The 15335-nt window shown below is 36.3% G+C and overlaps 1 protein-coding gene across 1 annotated transcript; it reads left to right on the plus strand.

Moving 5' to 3' along the window:
- Positions 1-1963: 1963 nt before the first annotated feature.
- On the plus strand, positions 1964-7511 carry LOC143735251 (CD48 antigen-like). The gene is made up of 6 exons (XM_077225363.1): positions 1964-2073; positions 3274-3594; positions 3802-4092; positions 4194-4331; positions 5013-5077; positions 5622-7511. Exons 1-6 carry the CDS (start codon positions 2028-2030, stop codon positions 5673-5675), a joined length of 915 nt encoding a protein of 304 aa, XP_077081478.1. The 5' UTR covers positions 1964-2027; the 3' UTR covers positions 5676-7511.
- The last annotated feature ends 7824 nt before the right edge of the window (positions 7512-15335 follow it).

The raw sequence follows: 15335 nt of genomic DNA on the forward strand, positions 1-15335 counted from the left end.
TGATAATAGCAGCAGGACGGGAAGAAGCTCTTCAAGTACAAGTTAAAAACCCACATGCACTGAAAGCACATTCTCACCTGCAAGATGTTTGTCCACCCAACAGACAAAACCACATTTCTGTAGAAAAGCGACCGCAGCAGTTTCAGTCTGACTCAGAAGATGAACTTCAGTAAAACTGGCACTGTGAGGTGGCAGACGATTTTATCTATGTACTTTGGGTTTTTCCATTCACTCAAAATTTGGAAAACATATACATCCTTTTAAAATCACTAGTTAGGCTTTATGGCATTTCCAGAAAAGTTGCAAATACAGTTAAGAGTCTGTGATTTGTTAATTAAGTCAGAGATCAAGTGTGATGATTTTAGTCAAATTTAATTTTTTTAACAGCAGACAATTATATAATTAATGATTAGTAAAGTGAACTCATCCATAAACAGGATTAAACGTTTACTAAAGAAACAGTTGAAATTACTTTTCAGTTCCTCTTTCCTCTAATATTGAGCGGGCACTAAAGACACACACATATCCAGTTTTCATGTTTTCACACTCTGAGGTGTTGGCCCGTACACTGCAAGGTGTTCAGCTAACACTCGTTTACCACTTTCTTGAGATATTAGAGCATTTGTGGTTTACCTATCGGAAACTTACAGTATTTTGACCTCATCTAAACATCGAGTACAAAAGTTCACTCTCAATCAGCTACATTTGAGGCATAAAGATTAATAAGAGAAAAGTATTAAACATACATTTCAAATTATAATAATGGTAAACACATCAAAATGATAGTAATGAGAAACACATCAACATGATGATAATGATTTCTTAAAATATGATATTTGATTAAATGATAAAACATAAGCAAGTGATAAAACACAAGCAAGAAATATATATATATATATATATATATATATATATATATATATATATATATATATATATATATATATATATATTTATTTTCTGATTTATCAGCCTTCATTTAACTGACAAAAATACAAAGAAAAGATTTCCAGTGCTTTCATCGACCAACTTAATATTCATTTTGTAAATATGAACACATTTTGATTTTGATGGCTGCAACACACTCCCAAAAAAAGTAAGGACACACGCACGTTTACCACTGCGTCACATCACCTTTCCTTGAGTAACAGAGATTCACGTGTCATTAGTTGCTGAATTAGCAGATCAGGGGTCAAAGGTCACGCACATTAAACAGAGGTCTCCTGCCTTACTCTACACGGACTGAGATGTATCTGGATTCCCTGAATCTTTTCACAGTATAGTGTATGGAAGATGGTGAAACACCTGAATAATCCTGCATTGAGAAATGTGATTTTTGAATTGTTTGAGAATTCTCTTATGATATTTGGCACAAAGGGGTGAAACATGACCCATTGTTGGCGGATGCTTCTTTTTATAACCAAATATGATACCCTCACCTATTAGCAGTTCACCTACTTATTGTGGGCTGTTTCAAAACAGATGAAATCGTATGTTCTATAATCTTTTCTCTTTTATTTTGCATCTGTCCTAACTTTATTTGAAGCGCGTGCAACCATCAAAATCCAAATTTGTTTATGTTTACAAAATACACATAAGTTGGTCAGTGAACACATTGACCAACTCTTTTCTTTGTACTTTGTACTTAATCGACTCTTTGTCAATTAAACGTGAAGTAAAAATGTCCCAACTTTTCTGAAAATGGTGTTGTTCATCCACAATTCAACAATATTTTTTTTACTTTAATTGTTTTGAAAGTGTACCGCCACAGTGACAGCTTTTATACCTCTTTTTTTGAGTGAGTACCTTACAAAAAGCAAGTTCAATGACAAAAATAAGGAATATTTCACACATTAAGAACAGTTAAAGTCTTAATATCAGCAAGATGAACTATAGTATATTACACAAATGCAGGTTTGTGAAAGTAGGAGGGTCAAACTGTTTCGTGGGAGGATTCACATCACATCAACACTTCTGCTGTATGTTTAGCAGGAAGTTTTATTAGATCAGACTCAAAACTATAGAACATGTTTCACATGTTTGTTTTCTGTTTATGCTGGTGGAATCTGATCGGTGAGTTATTAAAACATTTTCATGGCTTACTTTTTTTTTTCATTTCAGAGCAAAACGTTTCAACTGAGATTATTTCCATCTGCTGTTATGTATCTATGAATCATGAATATTGTGAAATCAACTGTGTATTCAGTATCTGTTCGAATTTTAAACGGAAATAAAATGTTGAATCATAGAAAATAATGGAAATCTCTACAATGAATGCAAATGCTCTGGAGGGTCAGAAAGAAAAAAACTTAATTAAGTAGCTTTCAAATTTAAGGCCTTTTTTATTTTATTTAAAAACAAAAAAGGATTCATGACAATATCCAGCACAATTAAACTTGTACTTTCAATCGGCAATGCTTATCATGCTTTTATTTTCAATAAATGATTGAACTTTATACATTGTTTTTCCTCAAAAACAAACTAAAGATTAAGGATGTGTTGTATCATAAGAATTAATCTTAAATCAAGATTTAGTTAATAAATCTGTAGCATCAAACTTTAAACTTTGAAATAAGCTGATTTAAATTTAAACCACAAATTTGACTCTGGTGTGCATTTACAAATTTACAAATGCACACCAGCACAAGTAGCTAAACTTCTTAAGGATGTTGCGTGACTGCACAAATTGTTGCTGTTTTTGGAAATCTGTTTGCTTTGAGTTCATATCTGGAATAATGCATTTATGGTTTTAGCGTATTAAATAGAATGGAATATTTAGTATGAAAGTCCAATTATTATTACTGCTTGTTGGGTCATGTGCTTGTTTAAAATTGACATTTATAACAGTAATAATAATAACAATAATTATTGCATAAGAAAAGTAGCATTAAGCTATCATCTCTCCTTTTTTCATAAATGATGCGGCCATATTACTCTATTAACTGCTACATTAAATATATTTTTAGGCAATCCATGCTTGCTTGGGCAATGTTTTCTCTGTCTGCTTGATCAGTTGGCAGTTTACAGAAGCGGTTTATGAATACAGTTGACATTACACAAAAAAATGTTTCTGAGTCAAAGGAATGTCCATATTGCAGTGATACAGCTATAATATTAACATTTAATTTAATCCTTATTGTTCTTTGTGTTTCGCGTTTCTGCTGCTGTACTGGATGTTCTCAACTTCACATGTAAATGATAAAATCTTCAGCTGATTTCAGGCTTTGTAACCATCAAGAGTATTCATCTGTGTAAAATCAGTTTGTTCATCAGGTGTGTTTGGTGATTCAGTGTCAGTGATGGAGGGAGAATCTGTTACTCTAAACACTGATGTTACTGAAATACATGAAGTCGACGACATACTGTGGAAATATGGAGCTGAAAAGTCTCTCATAGCTAAAATTAACAAAAAGAAGCAAATCTTCTCCACATCTGATGATGTTCCTGATGTGAGATTCAGAGACAGACTGAAGCTGGACGATCAAACTGGATCTCTGACCATCACAAACACCACAACTGAACATACTGGAGTTTATCAACTGGAGATAAGTGGAGTGAAAAAATCATCAAAAACATTAAATGTTTCTGTCTATGGTGAGTAGAGACGTAATTTATCTAAACATTTACTTATTCTATTTACATACATTCATACATTAAATAATTGTATAGTTTGAGCTGACAGACACATTCAATGACCGTTAACGCACTAAACACTCACTCAACACAAAACTACAATTCACAACACCTAAAATATACTGACTGTTGTGTTCACATTTCTGTTTATTCTCTCATGTTTTCCAGCTCGTCTGCCTGTTCCTGTCATCATCAGTAACTCTTCACAATGTTCTTCGTCATCATCAAATTGTTCACTGGTGTGTTCATCAGTGTTGAATGTGAGTCATGCGACTCTCTCCTGGTACGCAGGAATCAGTGTATTGTCCAGCATCAGTGTGTGTGATCTCAGCATCAGTCTCTCTCTACCTCTGGAGGTGGAATATCAGGATAAAAACACCTACAGCTGTGTGCTGAACAATCCCATCAGCAACCAGACCACACATCTGGACATCAACACACTCTGTCACACATGTGCAGGTACCACAGCACTGATGATATATGTGTGTATTTACTGACCTGATCTCTGTCTTCTGTTGTAGATCAGACTGATGCATTCACTTCTTTCTTTATCATTACAGCACCGGACACACTCTCTCCTTCTCTTCCTCCAGTCTCAGTGTCTCTGATAGTGTTGATCTCTGCTGGATCTCTGATGATTGTTGCAGGATTTGGGATCTTCTGCATCAGCAAGAAATGTAGAACAATTGACAAAGAAGGCAAGCATTACCGCTTTTAAATAAGTAATACAACAAATAATATTTTGAAAATATGTTCAGTCAACTGATTTGATCATTTGATTAAAATGATTCTCATAATTTCGTAGTTAAACTTTATACGAAACCAAACTAATATGTGTAGTTATTCTCTGTAGATTACACTCATATCATAATGCATCTCTATTTCTATATAATGACACTAATCGTCGCTCGTCTCACTCGCACAAAAACAGATTCTGCCTTTCTCAAACAGCATCAACACTGGAAATGTAATAAAAGAAATGTTTATTTTTAATTCAAAAACTCAAAAAAGCTTTCTCAATTTTATGATCTTAAAATCTAAATGAATGATGACTTTTGTTGTGCTTGTTTTGATTAAATACAAAGAATGTAAAATACTTTTGTGAAAGATCCCATTTGGTTTGAGTTATGTGTAAAGAATATCCCTTTAAATTTTATGACGATCACACATTTTTTCAAAGTAACTTTTTGTGAGTGGAAAAAGTTATAGGCCTAATGGTAAATGCAATTTGTTAATGCCATTTTTAAAAACTGCTTTTTAAAAATAATACATTTATTTCTTTAAGTTCGAAAGCCCTAATAATAACATAAATATTGTGAAGAACCATATTTTCAAGATTGAATTTTGTGGTTTTAATGCATCTATTCTTGTTCAAACAGAGACTCGTGAAGAAGAGATCATTTACGCTGAGACGACATTCGACAAAAGAAGCGCAGAGAAATCGGTGAGACAATTGTTAATTTGTTAAGTATTTTTATAATTGCAGATGTAGATCAGTGTGCTTGTGTTTTTGACTGTATAATATGGAAGCCCATTTCCACCATATAAGAAAAAAAAATCATGATCTGGTAATTCATAATTATGACAAAAAAAAAAATTATGACAAAAAAATAAATATTATGACGTACTAAATCGAAATTGTGATATGAAAAAGTCTAAATTATGACTTAAGTTAACAAAAAACTTTTTGTCAAAATTACAGTATGACATTAGACATTAGACTTAGTATTTCATCATTTAGAATTATTAATGTCATACATTTTTTTGTATGTAACAATTTTAATTTATTATGTCTTAACTATAATTTACCAGAGCATTTTTTGTTTATGTGGTGGAAATGTGCTTCCATATTATAATGATCTATCACATAAATCTCAAACACAACAGCACCATCAGATGTTTAGAAAATGTTTATATCTTGTTACTTCGAAAAAAACATATCACATTTATTATTATTATTATATCTTGTCTAATGCATCTTTTTACAGAAAGTTGAAGAGCAGGATTGTGTGGATTATGCACCAATCGCAATGAGAAGATGATCGAACTTCAGCCTTTTTCTGAGTACAAGACCCAGATCGTCGCCCCTACTGTCGCATTGCGCCAGGTGTATGATAGGGCCCCTAGTCAAGGGTTAAGATTTAGGATTTGGGATGTTTCATCAGGAAATCACAGCGGACATGCAGCAGGATCATCCTGAAGGGGTTTGAATAATAACTAACAATGGATAAAAAAAATCTCATAAAAACGTCAAAGGTGGAGGGTCGTTTTGTGTTACTGCTCCTATGGAACTCACTACCCCTCACTCTCCATAACATTTAGTCTACTTTCAAGACTGAGCTAAAAACATTTCTGTGTATGTATTTTCAATAATGTGGCTGCATGTGGCCTTATGTGTGTGGATTATATGCATATTCGTAAAGTACTATGTAAAGCAACCTTGAGCAATGTAAAGGCGCTATTTAAATTAAACTTAACCTTGAAACGCAAGGACTTTTAACAAATTATGTTATAAGTATCCATTAGAGGGTTTTAATTTTTTACTCTTACAGTGCAAAAAGTAGATTAATCTACAGGAACGGACACCTTGCTGTGGTCTAAATTATGTAGGTCAGTACAGAAATGTTGTTTGATCTGTTGGTTAGGAGAACAGCTTGTGCATGAACACATTTCTGCTGCTGGACGTGTGTGTTTGATGTCAGTTTGTAATTGTCTCTCTCTCTGAGATGTGAAAAGTGTGTCTGTGAATAGCATGTGGTTGAATGTGTTTTTTCCATTCCTGCTCACATGAAACCATTTGACTTCTGCTCAACAGAGAAACCAATTTACAACACACTGGTGATACTGAACCTATCAATGCTGATGTTTGACAAAAAGGTCTTAAACCAAACAGATATTAAAAAATGAAAAGATATACCTTGTGTGCATATGCATCATGATCTTTTATACTCATGCAGTGACTGTGCAGTTTAGCAGTGTTAGTTTCAGTTGTTTTCCAGCTCTAACACTTCCTTCTAAGAAGAACTATTCTCTCATCCTGTTTTATTTTATTTTTTTTGCCAATGTTTTGGTCATTATTTTAAGAATAAATGCAAGGTATGATTTACAATTTATGTTTGATGTTTGTTAATAATTTACTTGTTTTTCATCAGTTTTTAGGAGAAACCAACTAACACTGCCAACACTTTTTTTTAGAAGCATAACGGCCCCTGTCCACATGTGGTAAACACTGTACAAAAAACACTGTACAGGTAAAACAAATAAGGTCAAATCTTAGATAAAAAAGTTTTGTTTGATGACACTGGTGGGTGTGGCCACACGTCAGAGCAGGACTCACTCAAGGCGAAACATAGAAAAACACTTTGAGATTCAAATATTCATTTCTAACTTAAATACAAAATGTAAACTGTACATAACACTGCAAAGAATAAATTGTTAAAAAATGTGTTGTTTTTTGTAAGCTGTTTAAATATTGCTGGCCCACTTTGGCTGAATGTGTTTGATTAATTTGGTGACCTTTAACCTCAAACTCATTAAATAAATGGACATTTACTGGTCATTCAGATTTTATTTTGTTAGCCTATTTGTTGTTGTATATATGTTGTACACACTTTTAATGTTGTAGAGATCTTTTTCATCACTGTTCTATGGTTCAAATCCCATCAAATTTAATGTCAACATTTTTTGCTTAATTTAGTTTTGAATTTTACATATGAATTGAGTGATCCGATGAATTTTACTCATTGCCTAAGTTATATGTTTTTGGGTTTCTTATGTTTTTGTATATGTTTGTTTAATTTTACAAATTATGTTTTTAATTTCAGGTAATTCACTGGTCAAACATCTGCTATAATACAATAAATAAATAGTTTTAAATGTAGAAATAGGCCTTTTCCTATGCATAATGGTGTAGTTAAATCTAACAGCCTCTGTATAGAGCGCCATCTAGTGTTCAAAATAAGACTTTACATCTGGAAAAATAATACTAGGCTTCTTTCGGTGTTTGTTTATCGGTCCAACGAGCCGACCTCAAGTCTCTGCGATCTTCTGTCTCTATATGGCTCAGGTCCCTCCTTTAATGCAAGTCGGTGTGATGTTTTTGTGTAAATAATAAAAAAAAGTGAAAATGATGGTACACACAATGGGTGATAAAAAATACATAGTATGCATAGTACAAGCCATATGCATACTGCATGATCTAGTATCATAACCAGGAATAAGCTCGACCATCTAATATAAGTATATTAAATAAAAAGCTTTTAATAATACAAGTTGCTGACTGGCAGACTGGCAACTGGGAGAAAGTGGATATCGACTGAGGCTGTAGAGTAAGCAAAATCTGCTCTCAGCCATGGAAAACTTATAGGACAGGTCCAGCAGGGTAGAGCCGGTTTTGGACTCGGGACAAGCCGACCCATATGATACAAGTCAACATCTGCCCAGAGAAGAAAGCTGGTATAAGCCGAGGTCCGGCAGCAAGAGGAGGAAGAGAGATGCACAAAGGTCATAGTCTCGCAGTCCAAACAGGGACAGGGGAATAACTGGGAAAACCTGGAGAAACTTAAGCTCACCTGGAAGGATCTTTGGAGGATGGGAGGGAACAGACTGAGCTTCATCATCAGAGCCGCTTATGATGTTCTTCCCACAACCAAGAACATAAACCAGTGGACTGGAGAAGATCCATCATGTCCTCTCTGTTAAACCCCAGCAACTCTTAGACAGATCCTCATCAGCTGCAAAACCAGTCTTTCCCAAGGCCGTTAAACCTGGAGGCACAATCAGGTCCTGGGACAACAGGAGATTACCCAGCTAGCAAAAAGTCGTTTATTAGACTTTGAATAGACGTAAATCTTCAACATCTATTACAACTTTTCAACGTTGAAAACAGGTCGATCTTCAACATCTAAATGGAATATGTAAAACTCTTTCAAATTATTTGAGATAATAATGAACATGGTTTGGTCGTTTGTTTTTCTCTGTTATTTTAGCACGTATAACAGACTTATCCTGTCTTAGATTTTCATTTGAAAACATGTGGTCTTAGATGATCAGTTGAAATCACGTTGTAAACTAGTCCAATCGGGACCGACTTATTTTCAACCAAATTTCAACGTTGAAAGGCGGTAATTGTTTACTGGGTATCCTGGAAGGAAGGAGAACCACCACCAATGCCCTTCCTCCTTCAAAGCATGGATTCTCAAAATCCACTGCCTTCATAAGAGCAGGACAACTTCCAGTGAAGCCAACAAGCGTGCCAACCAACACAAGGGCTGAAAAGTGAAGCCAAAGCGTCTCGTTCGCCCCCTGGTGGCTGGTCCCGGTATAGGTCATAAACCCCTCCCTCTCCATGAAGTCTGATGGAACGCGGTGGAAACTAAACAATCAAATCGCACTTCAAATAAATGTTTATTTAATAAAATAAAATGTTTTCTGTAATTTTAGGTAGTTTTTATCATGCTGATTTAGGTTTAAGTGATTGTTTTTTTTTTGTCTTATTTAGTTATTTGATGCTATAAAAACGGGAATGTGACGTCATGACTGACAGCTTCTCTAAACGAAGTAGTCCAACAGACTTTTTCTGGGATTTTCAGGAGGAGATTCAAAGTTTAAACTTTAATTTCTACATGTCCATAACTGTTTATTTCACACTGACACAACGAGTTGCTCTGCAATAAACTTTGTACTAACCGTTCCTGCGGGAGTGAGGGCGGGACCTTGGCTAAACTTCACGCTCACTACTGACCAGAAGCTTTCCAAAGGTCCCAAATCAGTGCAAGATGTCAGCGCAATATTAGGACTTTGGCAGCTTCACTTTTCACCAATGGAAGAGAGTGAAGGGGCGTTATCCATCTTTTTTTACATGGAAGCCAACTACAAAAATGTAATCGACCCTGCTGGACGCTGCCCGGGACTGGAAAATGCAGAAGTTGATTTAGACCATAAGTTCAGTTTTCCACCTGAGATCATCACAACTAACTTCAGGCTGGACCTGATCCTGTGGTCAACCTTGTAAATGTCCCTGTTAACTGTGGAAGGAACTGTGCCCTGGGAGGCCACAATTGGTGAAGCGAATGAACATAAAAGACTGAAGTCCTAGCAGCCGAAGAAGTACAACGGGGCTGGAAAACCCAGTTGCTCCCAGTAGAGGTTGGTTGCAGAGGTTTTGTAGCCACAGTAAGGTTTTGCTTTTGAGCCCTTTGTAGGTGTCGTGGGCCTATCAATGAAACACCAAGGAACGAGTGTTCCCACCTAATGACCCCAATAAAGTGATTACCCCTAACGTTACCCCCAACTCAAGATGTTAAGAAAGTGCCGATTATTCTAAGGGATTGTACTACAGTATCAAGTCCTATACTCTCAATACAGTTGGATGGCTAGTTGGTTTGAGTAAAGGTCAAAAGTTGAGGTCATTTGATATGTTTGATACTTGATACTTTTCTGCATTAATCATTATTTGTATGATACTGATATGATATTGAACTGATAAATGGCTCCATCTGGTGTGTTTTTGAAGAACAGCATCATCACTGTGAGCTCAACAGGAAACACTATTATAGTGATGATATGTGTGACCAATCAGGATGAGCGTCCAACACTATATTGTTGGATTTTAACATTCCTTAAAGGGTACATATCATGGAAATCTGACTTTTCTCGTGTTTAAGTGCTATAATCTGTGAAATTTCAGCTGAAATTTCAAAGACACATTCTGGGAACACTGTAGATTTTTATTACATCTTGTGTAAAGGGGCAAAAAATGTCACCTTTAAAGAAAATGCAGTGAAAGACTAACGCTTACTAATGACAGAAACACCGATGCTCTAATAAAGACTCTATAAACTACAGATCATCAGAATTATAAAGAGTCTTTATATTCTGATGATCTGAAGCTTATAGAGTCCAGAGTCTGTGTATCGGTGTGTGTGATGGTCAGAGATCCAGTCTGAAGATCCAGCATCAGTTTGTGAATGAAACACATGCAAACAAACAGCAGAAGAACATCATTGATTCACACTTTCACGCACCAGACAAACATACATGAGTCTCATGATCTTGAACAACTTAATGCACATTCAACACACATCCTGATTTCTAAGCATCACAGTACAACTTCTAGAATTTGAATGTTTTATTCTTTACTAAATTGATATAAAATTATATATTTTTTTAAAACAAAAGAATAAATATATTTTACAGACTAAACTTGTTAATGGTACTGTTAAATATAATCGTGTTTCAATTATTTTCCTGTCTCTGTGTGAAACAGTTTCTCATCATGTTTCTGTAGGTTAAAGTTTAAAGCTGTTCATATAGAGGCAGGACAGGAAGAAACTCTTTACCAACAATCTAAAACAAACACACACACACACACACACTAAATGCCTAGTCTCGCATATAAAATGTCCGACCACCCAAATTATCAAACCACAAAAAAAGAAGAAAAAAGAAAGAAATAACCCGAAGCAGGTTTCAGTTTGACTCAGAAGATGAACGTCAGTAAAAATATGAGACCAGATACGCTTTTAACTATTTTTTTCATACACTAAAATTAAGACCTGAATAAATAGGCAACCATTTTAAAACCAGTTATGCTCTTAGCCATTTAACATAGTTACAACTACTTTTAAAAAATTATGTAAAATGATGAAAATAAAGAATTTTCACACATTAAGAACAGTTTGAGTCTCAATAAGGGCTTGAAGTACTATAACATTATATGGTATGCAAATGCAGGGTCAAACTGTGTCGTGGGAGGATTCACATATAGACTGAGTGTTTTCAGCAGATAGTTTTATTACTGTACATCAGACACTGAACTACTGAAGAAAATGTTTTACACGTTTTTCACATGCGTTTTGTTCTGTCTGTGCTGGTGCCGTTTGATGGGTAAGTTATAAAAACATTTGTATGGTTTAATTTTTTTCCCAGTAATACAGTGGCTACACGCTCAGAACAGAAGGTACAGAATCTGTCACTGACACACTTTCAAAAGTAATATAATAATTTAAATACTAATATATACCTTTAAGATACTATTATGCATCCTTTAGGGATTAATAAATGCTCCTTTTGAAAGGGTCTCGCTCCACTCACAGCTTCTGTACCTTTTTTCCTGACAGTTTCCGTTCAAATGAGATTATTTTCATCTACTGTTATGTGTGAAATTAATCATAAATATTGTGAAATCTACTAACTTTGTATTCAGTTTCTATTCAGAATTTTAAACTGAAATTTTCAGGTCTGAGAAGGTCATAAAAAATAATGTTTTCTATTTTTTTTATACTTTTTTTAAAAATACTTCTGTAGTGATCATAAACATCTAGAAAGGTCATACAAATTCATTAGTCAAAATGTGCACAGAGAATGTGCACTTAAAAAGATTTTTTTATTAACACCGATTAAATATTAAGGACCTGTTGCACCATATGTATTATTAATCTTTAATTTATATTAAATCAAGGTTTATCTAATAATACTGTTGCACCAAACATTAAACTTTCTTGAAAAATTACAGACTTACATTTAAACCATCATTTTGATCCAGGTTTTACTTTATTTAAAATATTTTTTCTTTACACAAGATATATTTCCAGGCAATAAGAGAGAAATTTCTGGTAGTCAGTCAAAAAGGAAATTTAATATTAGCAGCAAAAAAAAAAAGCCATGCAAACCATAGAGTAGACTGTAAAAAATTTTTTAAAAAAATGGACGTAGTGTCCATGACGTCCCCCGTAGGTTTCTAAAGAGCATTTTTGAAGCCCAAAGTGGGGAGAGCCGGCCGTCGCCATCTTGGCAGGGCGTCACTCCAGGATAACCGAAAATGGGCAGAGGCAGGATTATCTGGGGTGACAAGACGGCTAAAAGACAGCAGACAAACAGCTAGTAGTGACATCAGCGACAATCCACCTGTCACTGAAGTGGCCACACCCTTAATTATGCAGAACTTAAAAGGCTTAAAAGTTATAAAAAAAATTCACCCCCCTCAAAGTTGTCATGAAGGGCAAAATTAGCTATATAGACCAAAACCAATTTTTGCACCAGGCTGTAAACATGTTTTTTTTTTTCTGCCATAAAGTTTTATGGGCATTTTAACATGGGGGGAAGGGGGTGTATGGGATTGACTCTTTAGGAACGTTGCCACATGGTGCAAACACACAGGCTGCATCCAAAATCTGAAAAATTACAGACAGGATACGGAGGTAGGAAGGTAACAAGGCCCGACTGCAATGATTGTGTCACATCCTGTCTCCTTCTTCTGATTGATTTTTGAAGGCAGCATAGATGTCTTTGCTGTCTTTGATACCCCACAATCCTGTGCGTTCCATTCTGTGACAATTAAATAAAGATGGCGTTTAAAATTTGAGGTTTGAGGCCAGTTTGTGTGTAAAGTGTACATTTTCACCAACTTCTCCCTATTTGGATGACATTTATAGCGAGAAGTTTGTATCGTAGTAATTAAATATTCAATTTGTTATATATTTGTTAATATTCTATTTTGTTAGCGATCATTAAATCGTTACGCTGCCTCAGAAGTCTGTCTGACATCAGTTTCGTGAGGCATCTTTATGCATAGACACTGTCTGCTAAATCATTGCCTGACAGGGCAGGGAGGAAACAAGTCACTGTCTTGGTGTTCAGATGCAGCCACAGTTTATAGCCTATATTTACAACACTAACTAACTCTATGAACATGGAAAATAGTGATAAATGCACCTCTCAACTTTGAATCCAACTCAATGTTGAGGTGACCAAGCGGAAAATTATGTTTTTCTGCTCAGCTAGCGACACTGGATATCAACCACACAGCAAATGGTAAAACTTTTTATATACTGCCTCATTTCTTTGTATAACAGTTCTATCCAACAACGTATTAGACAGGGCTGTTAAACAGATTGTATACTAAAGACGGAGAATAAGAGCAATGATTGCTCTGGCTCTGGTGTTCTCAGCGCTGTCAAAATAAAGGTCCGCCGCTGTGTCAAAATAAAAGTCACAACAACAAGCGTGGCTTACGTCACTTCAGAGTTTCTACTGGCTTCTCCCTACCTGCGCTATTTAATGAGTGGGGATACACATGATTTGAGTTATGTGTTTGGGAGCGGAGCATGCTATGTCAGCCTTTGAGGGGACTGACTGCCAGCTTTGTGAGAGGCTCCCACTTCGCACGCTTTGCTCTCGCCTGTCACTTTTCGTAGAAAGTTACCAGGCTCACGATCTTCAGGGATCCGGACCCGCTGCTGCTGAGGCAGCACGGAGATGGCATTATTGGGGATCGCAAATGGATCCAGTTCAGTTCTCGCCCGCCACGCTACAACAGGGTGTTGCTCATGTTACTGCATCCCGAGCAGGCTCTGGTAATGAAGCAAGAAGTAAAAACTTTGTTAGCGAAGGAGGCTATAGAACAGGTGTATTCACCCGACATAGAATCGGGTTTTTACAGCCGTTACTTCGTTGTTCCGAAAAAGGACAAGGAGTTTGTGCCCTATACTAGATCTTTGTCTGTTAAATCGTGCAGTCAAGAAACTCAGGTTCAAAATGCTGACACTCAAACAGATCGTGACTCAAATCAGATCCGAGGACTGGTTCTACATACTTCTATGTCTCCATCCTCCCTCAACTCAGGAAGTTCCTGAGGTTTTCTTTCGGGGGCAAAGAATACCAATATCGGGTGCTTCCATTCGGTCTAGCTCTATCACTCTGCACATTCACGAAGTGGGTAGCGCCTTGGAATTCGAACCTGGGATGGTCAAGGCATTTCTTTACATAAGCAGGGCTACGTCCCTAAAGTGACGACCAATTTACCAAGGCCTATCGTATTGCAAGCTTTCTGTCCTCCTCCTTTTACGACTCCAGACCAGGAAAAGCTGAAACTTCTCTGTCAGGGGCGAGCACTGGACACATATGTCCGCAGAGTTGCCCTGTGGTGAAAATCAGATCAGCTGTTTGTCTGCTTTGGATCACCTAAGAAAGGTCTTCCAGAGTCTAAGCAGACAATCAGTAAGTGGATAGTTGAGGCTATTTCTCTTGCTTATGAGTCCTCTGGCCAGCCATCACCTTTGGTGGGCAGAGTTAATTCTACTAGGAGTATGGCGACCTCCAAAGCCTTAATCTCAGGGATTTCCCTACAGGAGGTGTGTAATGCGGCGGGCTGGTCTTCCCCGCTCACATTTGTGAGATTTTATAGCCAGCGATTGGGTATTGTCGTTCCCAAAGCATCGTTGACGCAGAGCAAGTTTCCTCGAAAGGGTTTCCTGAGAAGGGAATGAGTGATGTTCATCACCCGTTATGTTCACTCTCACCATTGGACTAGTTAGCATACGTGCTTCAGACGCAATCACGCAGGGGTGTTCCCAAAGCGTCGTTGACGCAGCGTCTCGTTCCCTTCTCAGGGAACTAGGGTTACAGTCGTAACCTGAGACGTTCGCTGGGAACCACCCTGATGTCTAGTTTCTAGAACTAAGTTCATAGAACTACCGATGCGAAAGCCCCTAATATGTACCATTTTAGAAGTAATATGTACACTTTAGGTGAGTACACTTACAATACTAATATGCACCCCTAAGGGTACATAAGGTACCATTTAAAAGCGTACCACTTTAGATTTTTTATCTTACAAAAAGCAAGTTAAATGACATAAATAAGGAATACATTGCCTATTAAGAACAGTTAAAGATGAGATGAACTATGATAGTAGGCTACAT

This window comes from Siphateles boraxobius, unplaced genomic scaffold, assembly GCF_051911475.1.
Source record: "Siphateles boraxobius isolate OS27281-9 unplaced genomic scaffold, OSU_SipBor_1 13, whole genome shotgun sequence".
In the NCBI taxonomy this organism is placed as follows: Eukaryota; Metazoa; Chordata; class Actinopteri; order Cypriniformes; family Leuciscidae; genus Siphateles; species Siphateles boraxobius.